At 42.1% G+C, this 20,688-nt stretch overlaps 1 protein-coding gene across 1 annotated transcript in view; it reads right to left on the reverse strand.

Moving 5' to 3' along the window:
• Positions 1-466: 466 nt before the first annotated feature.
• The window catches only part of LOC141992283 (coagulation factor XIII B chain-like), a 40,459-nt gene continuing 20,237 nt past the window's right edge, over positions 467-20,688 (reverse strand). The window contains exons 4-11 of the mRNA XM_074961166.1: positions 18,518-18,694; positions 18,168-18,344; positions 12,929-13,108; positions 12,310-12,495; positions 3,194-3,376; positions 1,642-1,848; positions 1,071-1,253; positions 467-681 (exon numbers count right to left, since the gene is read on the reverse strand). Of these exons, the coding sequence (XP_074817267.1) occupies positions 467-681; positions 1,071-1,253; positions 1,642-1,848; positions 3,194-3,376; positions 12,310-12,495; positions 12,929-13,108; positions 18,168-18,344; positions 18,518-18,694 (1,508 nt within the window). The remainder of the gene's footprint in view (positions 682-1,070; positions 1,254-1,641; positions 1,849-3,193; positions 3,377-12,309; positions 12,496-12,928; positions 13,109-18,167; positions 18,345-18,517; positions 18,695-20,688) is intronic.

Below are 20,688 nucleotides of genomic sequence, written 5' to 3' on the forward strand. Positions count from 1 at the left end.
GTGTCCAATGGCAACTGTGATCTTATAGTTTCACCACAACTTTCGAGCCAGACTGGTGCCACCCATCTAGAGGTTGCAACTCTTAGTATATGAACTCCTGCCATTTAATACTTTTGATCCAGCCATCAGAAAACTACAGTCAACATCTTTCTGATTCCTAGGCCTTTGGTTCTAACCACTAGGCCAAACAGTTTCAACTCACGTCACACAGGAAGATATTTAATTCTTTTCAGAGATTCTATAACAACTACTTCTATTGCTCCCTCTCCAACCCCCAAAAAAGGACCAACCACAAAACTATGTGACTCATAGAAGCCATATGTGAAATGCACATAAATATATTAGCCACATGTAACTATATCAATATTAGTGCTGGTTAATCATCTTGGAAATGGTAGCCCATAAATGGAAATTAAAATTTTATACATATGCATGTACAAATTTCAAATTAAATACTGCCTTAGGCTTACCTTCCTCTTTCAACACATCTTGGATATGTCAGCTGTCCTCTGCTACACTCTACTCTAAAATCAAACTCTGAGGTTGATGGTGCTCCATAATGATTCTCTTTACATAGAAATTCAATGTAGTCCCCATGGAAAAAATAAGATTTGTCATCAAAACTCCATCTCAGTATTAAGTTATTTTTGTCCATTACATCCTTCGATAAAGTGCATGGTTCTTAAACACAAAAAAGATGCATAGTTAATCTCCTTTATAACTTAATATACAGGTTAATATTAATATATGAGACTGCATTATTTGGCTATAGCTAGTATATTAAAATTAGACACAAACACCTTCCTCCCTTCTACTGTATTAGACAAACATCAGATGATAGTACTTTTGGATGTTGCATACATACTCCAATTCTTATAGGCTTAGGAAAACAGGATAAACAACTGCAGGTTTCCCCAGATCTACCAAAGCCCAGAGGCTTCACATCTACCAAAATTGCTCAGATTGAGAACTTAATTTGAATACGGGAAATTAATAATTAAAACCTGAAACAAAAGTTGAATCATTGAGTCACTGTTTATTTTTTTAAAACAAAAGCACATCTTACATACCTATGCAATCTGGTGGGGTAGTCCATTGTCCTTTGGAACAATAGACTCTATTGGACCCTTGCAAAAAATGATGATCAAAGCAAGTATATTCAACTGAAGAATCACTCTCATATTCTGTCAGTCGTGGGTCAATAACATCTCCATTCTTAATAATAGGGGGGGAGCCACATTTTTCTTTGGGATCTACATAAAATAAATAGTGTCAAAAACTTTAACAAAAAGACATACAGTGTGTCTTAGAGGAGAATCTGGCACCCTACAAGAACTTCTTACTTTGTATGCACTTAAATTCTGGAGCTGGGATTCTCAGCAAATCTTTGGGCTCCAAATGTTTAGAAAGACAAGTCTCACCCCCCCCTTCTGCAGGCACCCCTACCCCCCAGGAAAATGTGTTATTCTGCTGTGTTCATATCATTTTAAAATACATCTTTGCTATGGAAGGGACAATTTGACCCTAAACTTCTATTGTTATTAATAGCAGAGTCTATGTCTTTACTGTTCAAGCAAAGCTATCTCAGTGTGTCTGAACTGGGTGAGTTACTATAGGACTGCAAAAACAGCTTTGTTTTACCTTTCATAATGCATGTTGGATATATGAGTTTTCCATGGGTACACTGTACTGTTAGCTGAGACTGCCTGCTGGAGGATGACAAATAGTATCCCTGTTTACATACAAAATCTATAGTGTCACCATGCAGGAAAAATAACTCTCCTTCCAGTCTCCATTTCATCTCTATGTTGTTATTGCTAACTTCATCCACATTAAGAGTGCATGGCTCTGGAAAACAAACATCTACATTTATACAAATATTTCGTAACAATTCCCAAATTTAAAAGTTGTTAGCCAAAAAAGGCTTATAACTCAATGATCCTGCAAACAGATTTGAACTTTATATGAAATGCTACAACTTCTTTAGATCTTTACTCACCAGAAATCACAATTAGAATAGGTAAAATTAAAGGTAAGTTGGGGAATGTGAACTGCCCCATCACAGGGGACAAACTCCTTTTGACACAAACTTTACGGGAAATCCGGCTAATTCCTGTAATTCCTGGAAATCAGACTAATCAGTACCAATGATGCATGTGGTATCTCAGGCTGTGTTTACTGATGGTAAATAATTCACTTCTGCTGATAACAGAGATAAGAGCATTAATCCTACTTAGTTACCATAACTGGGAAAATCTTTTTAAGAGTAAAAGTGTCATCTACCGGACCTGACAGCAGTACTAGAGATGCTAGATTTTGTCAGCCATTCCAGGACAAGTGTAGCCAACACCTGGCAAATTTAACTTTTTTACTTAGATGTCTGACTGAGGAATTGATTTGAGGGGGTGGTATTTTTTAATTGTTTGGAGTGTTTGCTTTTTCTTGGTTTTCTTTTGAGTTAAATTGTTACTTTAGGTCTGTTTTATTTTGGTTGTTTTTAAATTGATAGATATGCACATTTTATTACATTAAATAAGTAAATATAATTGTATTGGTCTTCTATTTGCATACGTGCTGGAACTAGGGATGCGGGGGGGTGCTACAGCACCCCCCGACTTGAAGTGGTTTCCATTATACACAGCGTTTACAGTTTGGTTCAATGGCTCTCAGCGCCCCCACTACACAAATTGTTCCAGCACCCTCTCTGTTTGTGCTTTACTATAAGAGTTTTCTAATAATGACATTTTAAAGAAAAACTGGTTACTACTAAGGATCTGCTCTACCATTATTACCCTCTCTGTATATGTACTAATTTTTTCCTGCAAATTTAGTTCTCATGAAAGGTGTTGAGAAACAGCACAGGAGAATAAAGTCTCTGATTATCCAGAAAAAAAGCTACAGCCTGGGAAATGACAATGCAAACTGCCCCACAACTATGCCTCAAAACTGACCACAAGGCAAAAATTCAAGAGGCGAAACAAGGATTCAATCTTTCAGCCATCAAGTACTTGTCTCAGCAAGTCTACAGAGAAAGATATCATCGTGGTAGCTGTTTGTGTGAGGCAGGCATTATCCACCTGAAATTTAACTGAGACCGCAGCATTTCCCATAGAGTTATATGGGTTTGTTTTTCTCATGGTCTTATCAATCACAAATAATAGAATACAACATCTAGTTTTTCTACAAGACTCACCTAAACAAGTTGGCTGAGCTGTCCACTTTCCTTGTATACAATGAACAGTTTCAGGACCCTCCAATGTGTGGTACCGATAGCATCTGTATTTTACTGAGGAACCTGTTGTGTAGTTTGTCAATATGGGTCCAAAACTAGCACCATTTTTAATTGCAGGTGGAGAGGAGCAAGTTTCCAGCGTTTCTAAGAGAAGAACCGTAGCCATAATCTGTATCTGTACACAACAATTCTCTCAGATGATAGTACCAGAATCAATGTAACTAGATTTCTGAGAAGGAAATTAAAGTTACAGAATAAATGGAAATTGGGGTAACAAACAAAATTGCAACTTCTTCCAACAATTTAGCTGCTATTTCTTTTTTTTTTTTTTTTAAAGGGTTACAAAAAGGAACAGAAGCACCAAGACATGTGAATGCCTTACTGAGTCACCATGCAGTCTCATTGCCATACTTATCCTACCCGTACCATTCCCCCATCCAAATCCCCTTTGTTTATGACTCTCACTTTTTGGGTCATGCTAAATTTAGATTGTATGTTTGTCTGGGACGGAAGTGTCTTTACTTGTTTTCTGAGGTGCTTAACACATTTCTGGCTGCTTGAAAAAATAAAGAGATGAAAAGATATGAACTCTATCATGAAACAATTAAAGTTCATGATTCTAAGAAATGGTAGGAGGAAAAACAGCAGAATAAAGACAAAAATGTTTTACAAACAGAGAACTGGTAGATAAGATGCTGTGGGAAGCAAGTCTAAGTGAAAACACATAAGGAGTGTTGGCAGGTTTTTAAGAGAGACATAGAGCACAAGAGCATAGGAAAGGTAGAAGTATGGTAAGAGACCACCCTGACTGAACCAAGGTAGTGTCAATGACCTAAAACTAAAGAGAGAGTGATATAAGAAGTGGAAACTAGGTCAAACTATGAAAAAACCATTACTCACTTTCCTGTAACTGTTGTTCTTCGAGATATGTTGCTCATCTCCATTCCAGTTAGGCGTGTGCGCGCCGCATGTACAGTTGTCAAAAAGTTTTTCCCCTAACAGCACCCGTCGGGTTGGCTGTGGAGCCCCCTGGAGTGGTGCCTTGTTGGAGCTCAATACATGACCCTGCTGACCGGGCACCTTCTCAGTTCCTTCTTGCCAGTTACTCCAACAGAGGGGAAGGCGGGCGTGTCTGGAATGGATCGGAGCAATACATCTCGAAGAACCAGTGTTACCATTTTTTCTTCTTTGAGTTCTTGCTCATATCAATTCCAGTTGGGTGACTCACAAGCCCTACCTAGGCGGTGGGGTCGGAGCTATGGTATGAGACTGGAGCACTGCTCTGCCAAAGGCTGCATCATCACTAGCTTACTGGGTGATGGCGTAGTGAGTGGCAAAAGTGTGCGCTGAAGACAACGTCACTGCCCTGAAGATCTCCTGAATCAGCACCTGGGCCAGGAACGCCGTCGATGAGGCCTGTGCTCTTGTGGAGTGAGCCTTGAGAGCCGGCGCTGGAATGTTGGCTAATTCATAGCAGGTGGGGATGCAGGAGATAATCCATGATGAGATCCTCTGCAATGAGACTGGGAGACCTTTCATACAGTCTGCCACCACCATGAATAGCTGGTTCGACTTTTGGAATGGCCTCATGCATTCAATATAAAAAGGTGAGCACCTGTCACATGTCTGGAGAGTTGAGGCTCTACTCCTGGTTGCTCGCATGATGTTTGGGATAAAACACAGGCAAGAAAATATCCTGGTTGGAGTGAAACTGGGACACGACCTTTGGAAGGAAAACTGAGTGAGGCCTGAGCTGCACCTTGTCTTTAAAGAAGACTGTGTATGGAGGGTCAGAAGTGAGGACCTTGACCTCCAAGACCCTCCTTGCCAAAGTAATCGCAATTAGAAAGGCAACCTTCCATGAAAGATATAGGAGTAAGCAATTTGCCTGTGGTTCAAAGGGAGATCCCATCAGTTTCAAAAGAACCAGGTTGAGGTCCCATGTAGGGATCAGCTGCCGAACGTGTGGGTATAGACACTCTAGGCCCTTGAGGAAGTGGACAGCCATGGGGTTGGCAAAGACGGCGCACCCTGCCACTCCCGGATGAAATGCAGATATAGCTTCTAGGTGTACCTTGATGGAAGAAGCAGCCAGATCTTGCTGCTTGAGGTGTAACCGGTATTCTGGGATGAGAGGGATGGGGGCCTGCAATGGTTAAGTGCAGCCCTGGGAGCACCAGATAGCAAATCTCTTCCACTTTGCCAGATAGGTGGCCCTAGTAGAGGGCATCCTGCTACCGAGCAGAACTTCCCTGACCGGCTATGAGCACATGAGCTCCATGGGGCTTAGCCATGAAGCTTCCAGGCCAGGAGGTTATGTACGAGCAGAAATGGGAACATGTACAGCAGATGGTCCGACCTAAGCTGCATTCAACCCCAGAGGAACAATATCTTCAGATGCTGGATGTCAGCGATGTCTAGCTTTTTATTAGATAGGACCAAACCTTTCTGCTCCTCACTTCGATTGTTTGTCACATATGCAGACCGAATGAAGTGTCAAGTGGTCTCTTAACAGATGATATCCAGGTGGATAACTTCTTGTATGGTGGCAGCATGCAATGTAGCCCAAGCTACACCTTCTCAAAAGGTGCAAGGTCATTCCATGAGCACCCAGGCAATGTTGACAGCATTCATAAGTGACATTCCTATATTGGACGTACTTTTACAAATCACTCGGCCACTACTGCTGTTTCCAGATCAGATGCAAACAGTGAGGCAAACCTGCAGCCAAACCAGAGCTGCTTGCTCAGCTGCCCCTCCAACAGATCTGTGGTGAGTGGCCATTCTGGCATGCGGCAACAACTCAGCTGCACTAAACTTACTGTTCCCACAGAGCCTGCAGTCACTCAGCCTTCAGGTGTGCAGCAGCAGCTTATCCCAGAGTAGAGCCTGGCTCAGATGACCCCCAGGCTCAAGTATTTCCTCAATCACACCAGAGCTGCAGATCAGTCTGTTCAACAGCACTACCCAGCCAGGAACCCTCTTGCAGCATCACAATGTACTAGACTCCCAGCTTGCTCCTGATAGTTTCTGTTCCTGCCCCAGCCTTACCTGAGCCCTGTTCCAGTCTTGTCCTTCTCCTACCCTGATCTTGCTCCAGCCCTGTTACTGATCTGCTCCAGCCTTGCCTCTGTCTGCTGACTCTAAACACCTGGCTTTGACCTTTGGCCTATATCTGGACTCCAGCTACGATACGGATTTTGGCTTGTCTACGGACTCTGATCGCCATTCTGACCCTGGCCTGTCCCCAGATCTCTGTTCTAGTGCAATCCTCACCCAGTCCCAATCCTATGTTCGGCATTGACTTCTGCTCCAACCTCTAGTCCTGACTATTCAGATGCAGTCCCTGACAAACTGTGGGAAGACAATCCTACATTCCTTGTTTAAATAGAGTCCAAGCCCCACCTCCTACGAGTACTGCTTCCGAGTCACCGAAATAGAATACTCGGCTGCATCTACTCCAAGAAGAAAAAATGGTTACCTACCTGTAACAAGAAAAGGAGTACTTGTCGCACCTTAGAGACTAACAAATTTATTTGAGCATAAGCTTTCATGAGCTACAGCTCACTTCATTGGATGCACTGGCAGTAAGAAGGAATTGAGGAGGCACCAGGTCGGCAGGGTCACATATTGAGCGCCATCAAGGCGCCACTCCAGGGGGCTCCACAGCCAACCTGACGGGTGCTATTAGGGGAAAAATCTTTCCAACGACTGTGCACGTGGCACACGCACCCCCAACTGGAATCCATATGAGCAAGCAGTCGAAGGATGATAGATATTAAAAAACTGACAAGCATGTAGGGACAAAATTTAAAAGGTCATGGTACAAAATAAGATTAAAACAACAAGTGACATAAAGGGTAAAAAAAATTTAAACAAATACATAAGAACAAAGAGGAAGAGCAAGGATAGGGTAGGCCCATTACTCAGTGAGGAGGGAAAGATGAAAAAACAGTTACCTAGCTGTAACTGTTGTTCTTCAAGATGTGTTACAGACATGTTTTCAACTTAGGTGCGTGCACCCCCAGCACACTGGAGCCAAAGAACTTTTCCTAGGAGCACTCATAGGGGTGGAGCTCATGCCCGGCAGCCCTAGCTCCGCCCCATGCCATAAGGACAGCACCAGCCTGACCCCTTCAGTTCCTTTGCACTGAACGTCAGAGGTACAGACCCCGATTTTCCCTAACCATCTTCCAGAGATGGGGAACTCCTCACATTGATCTCTTCGCCACTCAAAGCAACAGAAAGTGCCATTCGTTCTGCTCCTTCAAGAACCACAGCCAAGGCTCCATCACGGATGCCTTCCTCCTCTCATGGTCGGACCATCTGCTGTACATGTTCCCATTTCTGCTCATACACAACCTCACGGCCTGGAAGCTTCATGGCTAAGCCCCATGGAGCTCATGTGCTCACAGCCAGTCAGGGAAGTTCTGCTCGGTAGCAGGATGCCCTCTACTAGGGCCACCTATCTGGCAAAGTGGAAGAGATTTGCTATCTGGTGCTCCCAGGGCTGCACTTAACCATTGCAGGCCCCCATCCCTCTCATCCCAGAATACCGGTTACACCTCAAGCAGCAAGGTCTGGCTGCTTCTTCCATCAAGGTACACCTAGAAGCTATATCTGCATTTCATCCGGGAGTGGCAGGGTGCGCCATCTTTGCCAACCCCATGGCTGTCCACTTCCTCAAGGGCCTGGTAAATACATACTTGGTTCAAGTGAAATTGGGAAACACTTTGGATAAAAACTCAGGATATGGTCTTTGCCTTTAGAAAATTGCATGCAAAAGGTTTCTGCTATGAAAGCCTGAAACTCACCCACTCTCCCTGAAGACATTATTGTCACAAGTCAGTTTTCTGACACAGACGGGAGAAAGAAATAGTCTGAGTCTCAAACAGAGGCCCCAGAAGACCTGCTAAAACTATTAAGGTCTTACAAAGGAACTGGCTTTTTAAGTGGCAGGTGGAGATGAGGGACTCCTTTCAAGAACCCCACTGCTATGAGGTTTGAAAACACCAACTTCCCATGGATGGGAAGATGAAACTCTGAAACCACTGCCAGATGGACTGTTAATGAACTAAGTGCTAGACAAGAAGACTAAAGGTGTAACAGGTACTCCAAGATGGTCCTGAATACAAGCCAGCTTTGGATAAAGTCCCTGGGCTAAATGCCCATATTGAGAACTGCTTCCACTTAGCCAAATAGATCATTCTGGTGGAGGGCTTCCTACTATTGATAAGGACTTGCCAGACTGCCTCCAAACATCGTTTCTCCTCCTCAACTAACCACACAGCATCCACCATGATGCTGAGACAGGAGATCAGGATGAAGAGGAAGAGAAATGGGCAGTCAGAACAAACATGACCTTGGCCATGCTGGAGCAATGTGAATGAGCTTAGCATGGTCCAATTTCAGCTTGAGAATGACCTGAGGGATGATTGGAATTGGAGGAAAAGTCTACAAAAGTATCGATTCCCAGCTCATGTGAAAAACATTGGTCAGGGAACCCAGACTGACATCCCCTCAGGAACAAAACAGCCAGTATTTCTTTTTGTGTCTCATAGCCAACAGATCGATTGTTGGGATGCCCCAAACAGTAAAGATGGCCTGCAGGATGCTGCACTTCAGGCACCATTCATGGTTCAGGAAGAAATTTCTGCTGAGATGATCTGGCAGGTGATTCTGGATCCCAGGTACGTGATTAGCCATAGGTGTAATGTTTTCGTCAATGCAAAACTACCAGAGCCTGATCACTTCCTGACAACATGTTGGAATATGCTTCCCCCATCTGTTCACATAATACATTGCAGTTGTATTTTTGGTAAGGATGTGAGCTGCCGAGTCCCTGATACAATCTTGAAGGACCTGACAGGCATTGTAGATGGCACAAAGCTCCAGGACAGTGACATGCAGGGAAGCTTCCTGTTCCAACCACAAGCCTTGAACTTTCAACAACCCCAAATGTGCTCCCCAACCTATTACAGGGACATCAGTGACAACAGTAATGGTTGGAGGGGACTGAGTGAAGGGAACATCCTGGCGCACACATTGCCCTGAGCCATCCACCACTGTAAGGAGTCCAGAATTGGCAGAGGAAGTCCAACGAGTCTGTCCAAGAGATGATGATTTGGATGATAGACTGAGTTCAGCCACATCTGAAAAGGACATAGGCACAGCCTGCCATATTGGAATACCTGTGTTGATGCAACCATATGACCGAGCAACCTCAGACATGCTTGGGCGGTGGCTGAGGGTTGAGACTGCAGCTCCAGACAAAGGTGGCAGATTGCCTGGAATTGCTTCATTGGCAGAACTGCTCTCAAACTTGCAGAGTCTATCAAGGCCCCAAAGAACTTGATTCTTTGAGTTGGAACCAGTGTTGACATCCTTCTGTTTAGGATGAGACCTAGATGACTGAGGAGGCACAGGGGGAAGTGGACATGACAGAGGACTTCCTCTCTGGACTTGTCCCTCAGTAACCAATCCTCCAGATATGGGAAGATATGAATTCCCTTCTTACTGAGGTACACTGTTACCATAATCATGCATTTGGCAAGGAATCAGAAGACAGGCCAAAAGGCAGCATGCCATACTGGTAGTGCTGACCAGCTACGATAAATCTCCTATGGATCAGAAGAATTACTACATAGAAATAAGTACCCTGAAGGTCCAGGGCAGCAAACCAGTCATTGTGACTTAAGAAACAAGGGAGGATAGTTGCTAAGGTGATCATATGGAATCTCATATATCTGAGGTATTTGTTGACTTCATGGAGCTCGATGATAGGTCTCATCCCTTGGGGATCAGGTAATACCGGAGTAGAATCCCAGTCTATAGTGCTGCTTCTACCTGGAAATGCTACCTTCTACTCAAGGTAGCAACCATATATGTTTTAAAGTCCTTGGGCATCAAGGGAGAGGATGATTCCAGCACCGTGGAGTTGTCTGAGGAGGTGGTCTGTTCAGCCAATGATGGGTCTTGTCCTTGAACCACAAGATCCAGTCAGAATAGCCCTGGAGGTCCCGGGGGAATAGACTCAGTGATTGCTTGCAGTTGAGGTGGTTTGGAAGTGGGAGCCACCATCAGGACGAGTGACCTCGCTGTGGAGGAGGTTGAGGAGTGGGACCTCAGGGACCAAGGAGCATCCCAAGGAGGCCACTGGACCTAAAGATGAGGCACTGGCTGCCAGTAGGCCAGGTCCAAGAACCCCTGTCCCAACTGTAGGACAGGTGTTGATTTCAGTATTAATGGTGATCCCAGGGGAGTCTCTGATGCCTGTCCAACAACTAGTGGGAGGACAACCCTGACCTGATATTGAGTAGACAACAGGGGAGCCAGCCCCGACAGGGCAAACAAATGGTCAGAGTCATCTGAAACCCAATATGGGGGTTGCATCAGTGCTGTAGAGGAATGGGGGATCAGCACCGGCAGTACTGAATGAGACACAATCCCACCTGGTACCTGGTACTGAGGCTAAGGGTGAGACCGAACTTGAAGAAATCTACCACCAAAATGACAGCAGTGCTGAAGGATGCACCATAGTTGAGGGGGACCTTCGGTGCTGGGCCTGGAATCTGCCTCAGCTCCATAGTCTAAGGCCCAAGCAGCGCAAGCTGTGGTGCCAACAAGCCCGATAGCTCTGTGACGCTGCCAGAAGCTGCCCAGGGCACAACAGAGGACAAGGTAATAGAACCCATGGTGGCAGCATACTCTTGAACCAGTGGGGAGTCCAGTGGATGGGAGGAAATCAGTAGATGTGATATACCTTGACTTTACTAATGCTTTTGATACTGTCTCACACGACTCTCTCATAAACAAACTAGAGAAATATGGTTGTGCATCCTACCATAAGATGAATACACAACTGGTTGGAAGACCATATTTAGAGTAATTATCAATGGTTCACAATCAAGATAAAAGGGCATATTGAGTAATGTCCAGTTCTATTTATTTCCCACATAAATAATATGGATAATGGCATAGAGAATACACTTATAAAGTTTGTGGATTATACCAATCTGGAAGGGATTGCAAGCCCTTTGGAGGGCAAGATTAGAATTCAAAATGAACTTGAAAACTGGAGAAATGATCAGAAATAAATAGAATGAAATTCAATAAGGACAAAAGCAAAGTATACGCTTAGGAAGGAATAATTAATTGTACAAATACAAAATGATTTGCGGGTTATAGTGGATCATAAAATAATTATGAGTCAATACTGTTTCAAATAAAGCAACATAATTCTGGGATATATTAGCAGGAGTGTGGTAAGCAGGACATGGGAAACAATTCTTCCACTCTATTCAGCACTGCTACGACCTCAACTGGAATACTGTGTCCAGTTCTGAGCACCACGCTTCAAAGAGATGAACAAATTGGAGAATGTCCAGAGAAGAGCAACAAAAATGGTTAAAGGTCTAGAAAATATGACCTCTGAGGAAAGATTGAAAATATTGGGTTTGTTTAGTCTGGAGAAGAGAAGATTGAGGGGGCACCTGGTAACAGTCTTCAAGTACGTAAAAAACATTGTTATAAAGATGAGGGCGATGAACTGTTCTCCTTAACTACTGAGGACAGGCCAAGTAATAATAGTCTTAAATTGCAGCTAGGGATATTTAGACTAGACATTGGGAGCAAACTTCCTAACTGTAAGGAACTGTAAGCAATGGAACAAATTACCTATGAAGGTTGTGCAATCTCAGTCCCTGGAGGTTTAGACACTACTTAGTACAGGGGACTGGACTAGATGACTTATTCAGGTTCCTTCCAGTCCTACATTTCTATGAGTCTATGATACAGAAGCCATTAAGCAAAAAAGCAACTCATGAAGCCTCAGAGTTTGAATATTTCAAAATATTTAAAGCAGCATGGACAAGAAAACAGTTATAAAATATTTAAATACAAGTGCCAGCACCATTAATTAACTGAAATATAACTGCAAATATAGTATACAATTTATTGTGATTAATGACAATAATGACCATTAATCTATCCATCCAGATTGTTCTATCAACAATCTCTGTAGTGTGGGAGCACCTCTCAGGGATGAGGAGTTATAACACTGCAAGCAGAATACTTACCAATACATTTCGGAGGTGCTGTCCATTTGCCCATTTTACAGGTTATTTCGTTTGATCCATTTATACTGTAGCCATGATCACAACTGTACCTAACAGTGTCTCCTGTGTAATACATCTTGTCCTCAGTTATTGCTGTACCCTTCTCAATAGGTGGGGGCTGATCACATGGTATTTTTTCTTTGGCTTCTGAAACCACAGCAAAAAAATTGGAAACACCACTCTCAAATTATTCATATTTACAAACTATTTCCTCCCCACGAGACACTACATCCAAATGCCCAAGAAAAAAAAAGATTGGTCTTATAGACTGTGCAGCTGGCTAATAAATCAGGGATCTGGTGGAGCAGTTGGGACCAGTAGGGATCAGACATAAGATTTGGATTCAGATTTAAATCCATCTTCAGATCCTGGCTCCTCCCTCATCCTGTCCCAAAATGATCAATACCTAGTTCTTACATAACACTTCTCATGCATTGGCATCAAAGCACTTTACAAAGGAGGTAAATATCATCACCCCAATTTTAAAGATGGGGAAACTGAGACACAGACATGAAGATTAAGACATGTTTTGAACTGGGGTTTTACTTCAGCTCCAAACAGTTGTAAAGCAACTACTAACCAATGCAACTTGGGGGTGAAGTCCATTTTCCATTCTCACACTGGATTTCTTCTGATCCTTTCATTGTAAAATTAAGCTGACATGCCAAAAGTACTTTGGCTCCATTATGATATGTTCTTAAATCTGTGAGTATATTGGCATTGGGAGGCTGAGGTGGAGGAGGGCATTTATTTCTTCTATCTAGAAAGAAAACACATATTTGGACATGTGGTTGAGGCTTTAATCAGATCATCTCTATCAAGAAAGCAAACTGGTTTCCTAAGGTTCACACACACATGCACATCCATGCCAGAGAAACAAACTTGGTGAAGAAACAATAGAAGCAGAACCTGGAGAGCTCTGGGTGATACATATTGTTCCGATTTTTACCTTAAGAGTCTAGCTCACCACAGTCAGACCTGACACACTTAACCAGCACTATAACAGACATTTTTGGGGAGATGGAGTTATTTTCATAGATTGACACTCTCAATGTCTGCACAAATCCTGAGTAAAAAAGCCTTTACAGACAGGTTAAGGAAATCCTCCTCCACAATCCAGATATAGGGCATCAGTGCAGCTTGTCCACAGCTTCTTGTCCTGCAAGAGTAGCCATGGTCTGCGGGATCCACCCCAAAACGATTTTTGTTGATCTGGGGGGGGGGGAGGAGAGAGAGGGGGGTTGCTAGTGATCATTGTAGTTGATGGACACAGTGGTCATGTTCACTTTTCTGAACTGTTCACCAAACCTCCCCTGCTGAGCTTAGGTCCATGATGAACAAAGGACTACAGAGTCCCACACTGCTTTCTAGGGGTTCACTGGGCATTGTCACTCTATTGTAGCCACAGAAAAGGGACATTAATTACACCCACAGAGTCAGTCAACCATGTAGTTCAACAGAGTTTAAAAGAGATTGGATTTGACCCAATGATCTTAACAATCCAGTTTACTGATAATTGAAATGCAGTTCTCACTCCAATGCCATTTAAAAATTGGATGCAATTTTCTCTTTCCACTGAAAACTAAAATTTGGAGCCCACAGGTAAAGCTCACAGTCAATTTTAAAAAGTATTGAACTTATTCTTGAAACACATGCTGCTTATTCAGACCATGTCCTAGATTTAAAAAAATCAACATCCCATAGCCACAGGTACTTTAGCCTTCAGCTGCATTAGACTATTCTGCAAATATCAGTTGTGAATGTGAACCAGTTCAGAAGTTCAATCTGACAGTTTCAGTGAAAGCATTTATCTATTAGTAATAAGAAAACAAGAATGTTTATGAAGGTGAAGTTAGACAACACTGAGTGCAAGAAATCATTACAAAAATTATGGTAAAAGGAGTGTTACAGATTGGGCTTAAACCAACAAAAATTGGAGCTGTCAAGCAATTAAAATTAATTGCGATTAATTGCAGTTTTAATCCCACTGTTAAACAATGATAGAATACCATTTATTTGAATATTTTTGGAGGTTTTCTATATTTTCAAATATAGGCTTGAGGCTGGGGGCTCTGGGCTTCAGCCTCCCTCAGGACGCAGGGCTCCGGCCTTCAGCCACTGGCAGAGCTACATGCTGGGACTGCCACTGATGCCTCCTTCCACGCACAGAGGTATGCGATTAACACGTTAATTTTCTTTTCACTCAATCACAGGCATTAACTGCGATTAATTGACAGCCCTAATAAAAATGATAAGATGGAACTGTAAACTGTGACCCAGGACCCGACACTTCAAGTATACACTATTACAGAGCATATCACAATTATATGCGGGAAGAAAGCTAATGTTGTGCCAATTTTTAAAAGGGGTAAACGGGGAGACCTGGATAATTATACAACTGTCAGCCTTACATCGATCATAGGAGAGAAAATGGAGAAGCTGATACAATACTTGATTAATCAAGAATTAAAGGAGGGTAATGTAATTAATGCAAATCAATGTGGATTAATGGAAAACAGATCCTGTCAAACTAACTTGATTTTGGGGGGGGGTTGAGGTGGGGGGGGGGACAAGGTTACAGGTTTGGTCGACAAAGATAATATAATGTTGACGCAATATACATTTAGCCTTCTGTAAGGTGTTTGACTTGTTACCACACATTTTGATTAAAAACTAGGATGATATAAAATTATCATGGCACACACAAAATGGATTAAAGATTGGCTAACTGATAGGTCTCAAAGCATAATTGTAAACAGGGAGTCATCACTGAGCAAGTGTGTTTCCAGTGGGATGCTACAGTAATCAGTTCTTGGCCCTACAGTATTTAATATTTTTATCAATGACCTAGAAGAAAACAAAATAATCACAGATAAAGTTTGCAGCTGACACAAACTGGGGGAGTGGTAGATAATGAAGAGGACTGGTCACTGTTTCAGAGAGATCTGGTTCACTTTGTAAACAGGGCACAAAACAATATGCATTTTAATACAGCTGAATCTAAATGTATACGTCTAAGAACAAAGAATGTAGGTCACACTTACAGGGTAGAGGACTCTATCCTGGGAAGCAGTGACTCTGAAAAAGGTTTGGGAGTCACAGTGTGATGCGGTGGCCAAAAGAGCTAATGCGATCTTGGGATGCATAAACAGGGGACTCTCAAATAGGAGTAGAGATGTTATTTTACAGCTCTATATTTGGCACTGGTGCGACTGCTGCTGCAATACTGTGTCCAGTTGCAGTGCCCACAATTCAAGAAGGAAGTTGATTAATTAGAGAGGGTTCAGAGAAAAGCCATGAGAATGATTAAAAACATGCCTTATAGTGATTGATCTCTCTGAGTCTATCTATTTAGATTATCAAAGAGAAGGTTAAGGGGTGACTTGATTACAGTCTATAAGTATCTACATGGTGAAAAAAATTAAGAATGGGCTCTATAATCAAGCATAAAAAGGTATAACATGAAGCTAGACAAATTCAGACTGGAAATAAGATATACATTTTTGACAGTGAGGGTAATTAGCCACTGGAACAATTTACCAGTGGTTGCAGTGGATTTTCTGTCACTGTCAATTTTTAAATCAAGATCGGATTTTTTTCCCCCTAAACAATATGCTCTAGGAGTTATTTTGGGCAAGTTCTATAGCCTGTGTTATACAAGAGGTCAGACTAGATGATCACAATGGTCCCTTCTGGCCTTGGAATCTATGAAAACCCATAACAAAAGTCTGTTGGTGTTGTAAAAGAAGTTAGCTGGCTGAAATGTAAATTTGTGCAAACACTGCTACTAGGTAGCACACCCAGTAATGCCATATATATGCTTTCTGCATGCGTGTCAACGCTGGAAGGGGTTCACCTCCCTGAGGTGCTTGTTGTTGGAAAAATAGAGTATAGTTACATTCAAAATAATAAAAACATCTGCAACATCGTAGAATGAACAGGGATCATACACAGACATGCATCTGCCCCATTCAGAGACAAATCTATAATGGAGAGAGGCATCCACACTATTACATACAACTGAGCACAAAACAATATGCATCCTGATGTGTGCAGATCCCACCATATCCATGTTGGTTGCATAATTTCAGGATGAAAAATGAATCAATAGCAACAAGTCTCTGGCACAACCCACAGGTTCCCAGAGTCTCCCACAGCAGCACTAATAACTGGCATAAGCCCACATGTGCAGTGACAAAAAGTTCAAGTTAAAGCAGCAGTAAACATGTACAATTTGCTCCGTGTTTATTCTGCTTTTGAAAAGGAACAGAGAGAGAGAGAGAACTTAATTTCTTTATGGAAGACCATGCCCACTTCTAATGTGCATTCAAATCAAGCAACTCGGTTGCACCATGTTCTGACCATTACTTATTTCTTTTCAGTTGTAACTTGCACTCCAAAATTAGATCTATTTTTTGCCTTTGTGTTGATGTTTTCCACATTTGATCCCCTTGAATCAACTGAGCAAGCTAAGAAATTAATCAGGGACCTGAAACTGCTCTCACTGACATCAGTGATAAACTCCATGGCCTTCAAGGGACACATGATTTGGTCCCAGTTTTAAGCTCCAAATGATTGTATGTTGTGAATGTAAAATGCTAAGGAAAAGATCCTGATCCCACTGGAGTCAGTGAGAGAGTTTTGCCCTTGATTTCAATGGGACAAGGATTTTCCTCTGATAGATAATATGGCATTTAACCAAGAATATACTTTCAGGTTTCAGAATGACGAGACGGTCATGAGACCTGTTTAGAGTCTCATACAAAGTCACATTGCTACTATTATCTATTGGTCAAACCCTGACACATTAAATTATCACACTTGTACTACAGGTGGTGCCGGTAACAATTCTTATAGTAAAGATTGCCTGACACTTTCCATTACAAGATGCTGTTTTCCAATTCCAATTCCAATATAAAACAGTCAAATTTGAACCGTTAAGGGTGAAGTTTCCCATTTTGTGTATCTGCCTCAAGCTGACTTTTGTGGTGGTGGTTTTGTTGTTAAACGATTCAGCTAAATGGTGCAGCAGTTTTCCACAAGAAGACTAGGGGGAAAATATGTTGTTTTGACCATTATAAAATTTTATTTTTACAACTCTTTTATTGATAAGCTCTAGAGCCTCCACTTTTTGGAGAAAGGACTTTACATTTGGCTGTGGGAAACACTGAGGTAAGTGATGAAATTTTTGCCATCTCTCTGAAAATGTGTCAGTCTCTGAAAATTGCAGTTAGTACACAGTAAGTAGAAGTTTAGAATTAGGCAGCTAAATTTTCTAAAGATTATATCTGCACTGAGCATGCTCCATCCCCTCACATATTCTACTGCACATGACTTCCCACACAGTAACTAAACATGCTCCATCCTAGGCTGCAAGGGCTGAGCAGGACTTTCCTTGAAATTGCTGCTCCCAGCGGCTGCAGGCCACGAGGGCTTACAAAAACCAAGAGGAGGAAGAGACTCTTTCTGTGCTTTCAATGCTTCTTCTGCTGACACCCAGGCAGTGTGCAGCCTGAGTCAAATACAAAGGGATAAAGAGCTGGGACGGGGAGCTGAGGCGGAAAGGGAAGGAGGCAGATACAGGGGCTGGAGCTTGGTGGGGGAAGGTGGAATAGTATGTGATCATGTAATTAAAGGCTATCAATGCATATGCATATGCATAAGGAGGCTGAATTAAGGTTGCACAGGCAGCCTTACTTCTGACATTTCCTAACTTTTGAGGGCTTCACTTTGAAACGTTAATGTTATTTTAATGTATATTTTTAAATGTAATAGTAAGGGTGGTGTAGGGGCAGGAAGAGATACACAGAGAGAGTTACCTTCACATATTGGAGGCTCTGGATACCATCCAAAGTCGTAACACTGAATTAAATCAGATCCATACAAAGAGTAATTTTTCTGACACAAAAACTGAATCACATCTCCTTCCTCATAGCTTTTCTTCCTGGGATAGAAATTCCCATGTTCTATCTCACTTAACAAGGAGCACATTACTTCTAGAAAAGAAAAACACACACTGGGTAAAACAGATTTAAAACAACTCTATCAGAATAAATCCATTAAATGTTTGGAAGCTTTTCTCCCACAGAAAAAACCCAAAGGCTGCAGAGTTAAAAAATACCAGACTTCGGAAGATTCAGGTTTAGTGATTCTAAAGACAACAACATACTAGTGCAGTTCGGAGTAAGGGACCATCCATATGTGCCACAGACTGCCTTTTCAGTAGTGTTTCCTCCTCTGGTGTGGTATCCCTCATCACATTCATACATCAGTGTTTCATTCAGTTTGAGGATCCGCTGGGTTGTGGAGTAGTGACCATGATGTAAGTCTGGTACTAAGCAGCTCTCTTTTAAAAAAAAAAAAAAAAAAGACAAATTTTGGGGCTTATTTCATTAAAAGTTACATGACATAGGATTTTTCTTGCTAGATCCTCATTAAAGTCTCATGTTTTTAGTAGACTATTCAAATCTGACACACAGCATTGCACTTAATTTGTAAATAGTCGGCGCACCAGTTATTCAAGTCCTCTGATATACATTTATTAACAAAGTTTGGAGGGAAATGGATTAATTTGCACCAGATGCACGGCCATTTTTGACTACACTGATTCAAATAAGTACATTCAGATACATACATGTGTTTGTTTCAGTATCGCTGACTCTGCAACTTCCCAACTTTACATATACTTACACAGTCTCTCACTGTAGTGTGGGAGAGCATAGGAGCTTTTGGCAGTTTGCCTGTTAGGCAGGGTGCTATAGGAAGAAGCTGAGATTTTAACTGCAACTCACAGACATAAACCAACATTCCCACCCACAGTAAGTGTACCGTGTGTGACAACAAGATTTAGATTATACCAGTAGGGTGGTCATAAAAATCCTGCACTCTTCAAAATGGAAATAGCAAAAGAAATGGAACCTTCCCTTCCGAGTCCACCCTTTACCAGAGAGAATCAAGGCCCAAAGAGTTCTCTTCAGGCATGCCTGCTGTTTCTCTAGGGTAGGGCAGCCAGCCAGGGGCCAGAGAAAAATATATTTTGAACTACGAATATGACTCCATAGATAACCCTTACAAATAACTGTAGTGCTTCTCTGTATTTTTACCATTCAGTGAGTATTTCTGAATTGCAAATAGATTAAACTCAAAAGAAAAAATTGACCCTAAATGAATAAAATGTACTACTCACATTCTAAAAGTCAGCCAGCTCTAGCTTTTAGCGTGTACTACTTCTAATCATACTTTGTTGTATTTTCCAATGGGACTCTCTTACAAGCCACAGGAAAGCAAGGGGTGGCCACACTCCAGACGTTTTTATATTTGACACAGTGAGCCAAAGTCTGCATGGATGTGCAGAAGATGGAAATCAATGCAATTCTACCACATTTTCTACTTTTAAAATGGAAATTTACTTAACTGTCAATATTTCTAGCCCATGGGGCTAGCTTGCCTTTACTATATTCACTGCCTTGCCATTCTTATATTCAGTAAGAATGCAAGGAACCTACAGGCTTGTATCCTGTCAGACATTGGCTTCAGCAGTTAGCATGAGGCTTGAGGCCTAAGAACTTTGGCATAGATAAATGGCCCAAAGAAAACCCCTAAGTTTTGGGGAACTGGAAGAGTGTAAAGGGGAATTTTGTCCATAATGACATCAGCCAACCACAGAAGCATGAGCTAACACCAGCTATTGGAAAGTTTTGGAAGGAACCTCCAACCACAAGAGTGCAATGGCAACAAATTGACATATATGATAAAGAGTTGAAATCATTAATATACTAACCTATAGAATCATAGAATCATAGAATATCAGGGTTGGAAGGGACCCCAGAAGGTCATCTAGTCCAACCCCCTGCTCGAAGCAGGACCAATTCCCAGTTAAATCATCCCAGCCAGGGCTTTGTCAAGCCTGACCTTAAAAACCTCTAAGGAAGGAGATTCTACCACCTCCCTAGGTAACGCATTCCAGTGTTTCACCACCCTCTTAGTGAAAAAGTTTTTCCTAATATCCAATCTAAACCTCCCCCATTGCAACTTGAGACCATTACTCCTCGTTCTGTCATCTGCTACCATTGAGAACAGTCTAGAGCCATCCTCTTTGGAACCCCCTTTCAGGTAGTTGAAAGCAGCTATCAAATCCCCCCTCATTCTTCTCTTCTGCAGACTAAACAATCCCAGCTCCCTCAGCCTCTCCTCATAAGTCATGTGCTCTAGACCCCTAATCATTTTTGTTGCCCTTCGCTGGACTCTCTCCAATTTATCCACATCCACATCATAGAAGGACACCTCAACATTAGTAGATTGAGAAAACACAAATAGGGAAGAGGGGAAATACCCCTACTG

Source organism: Natator depressus, chromosome 8 (genome assembly GCF_965152275.1).
Source record: "Natator depressus isolate rNatDep1 chromosome 8, rNatDep2.hap1, whole genome shotgun sequence".
NCBI lineage: Eukaryota > Metazoa > Chordata > Testudines > Cheloniidae > Natator > Natator depressus.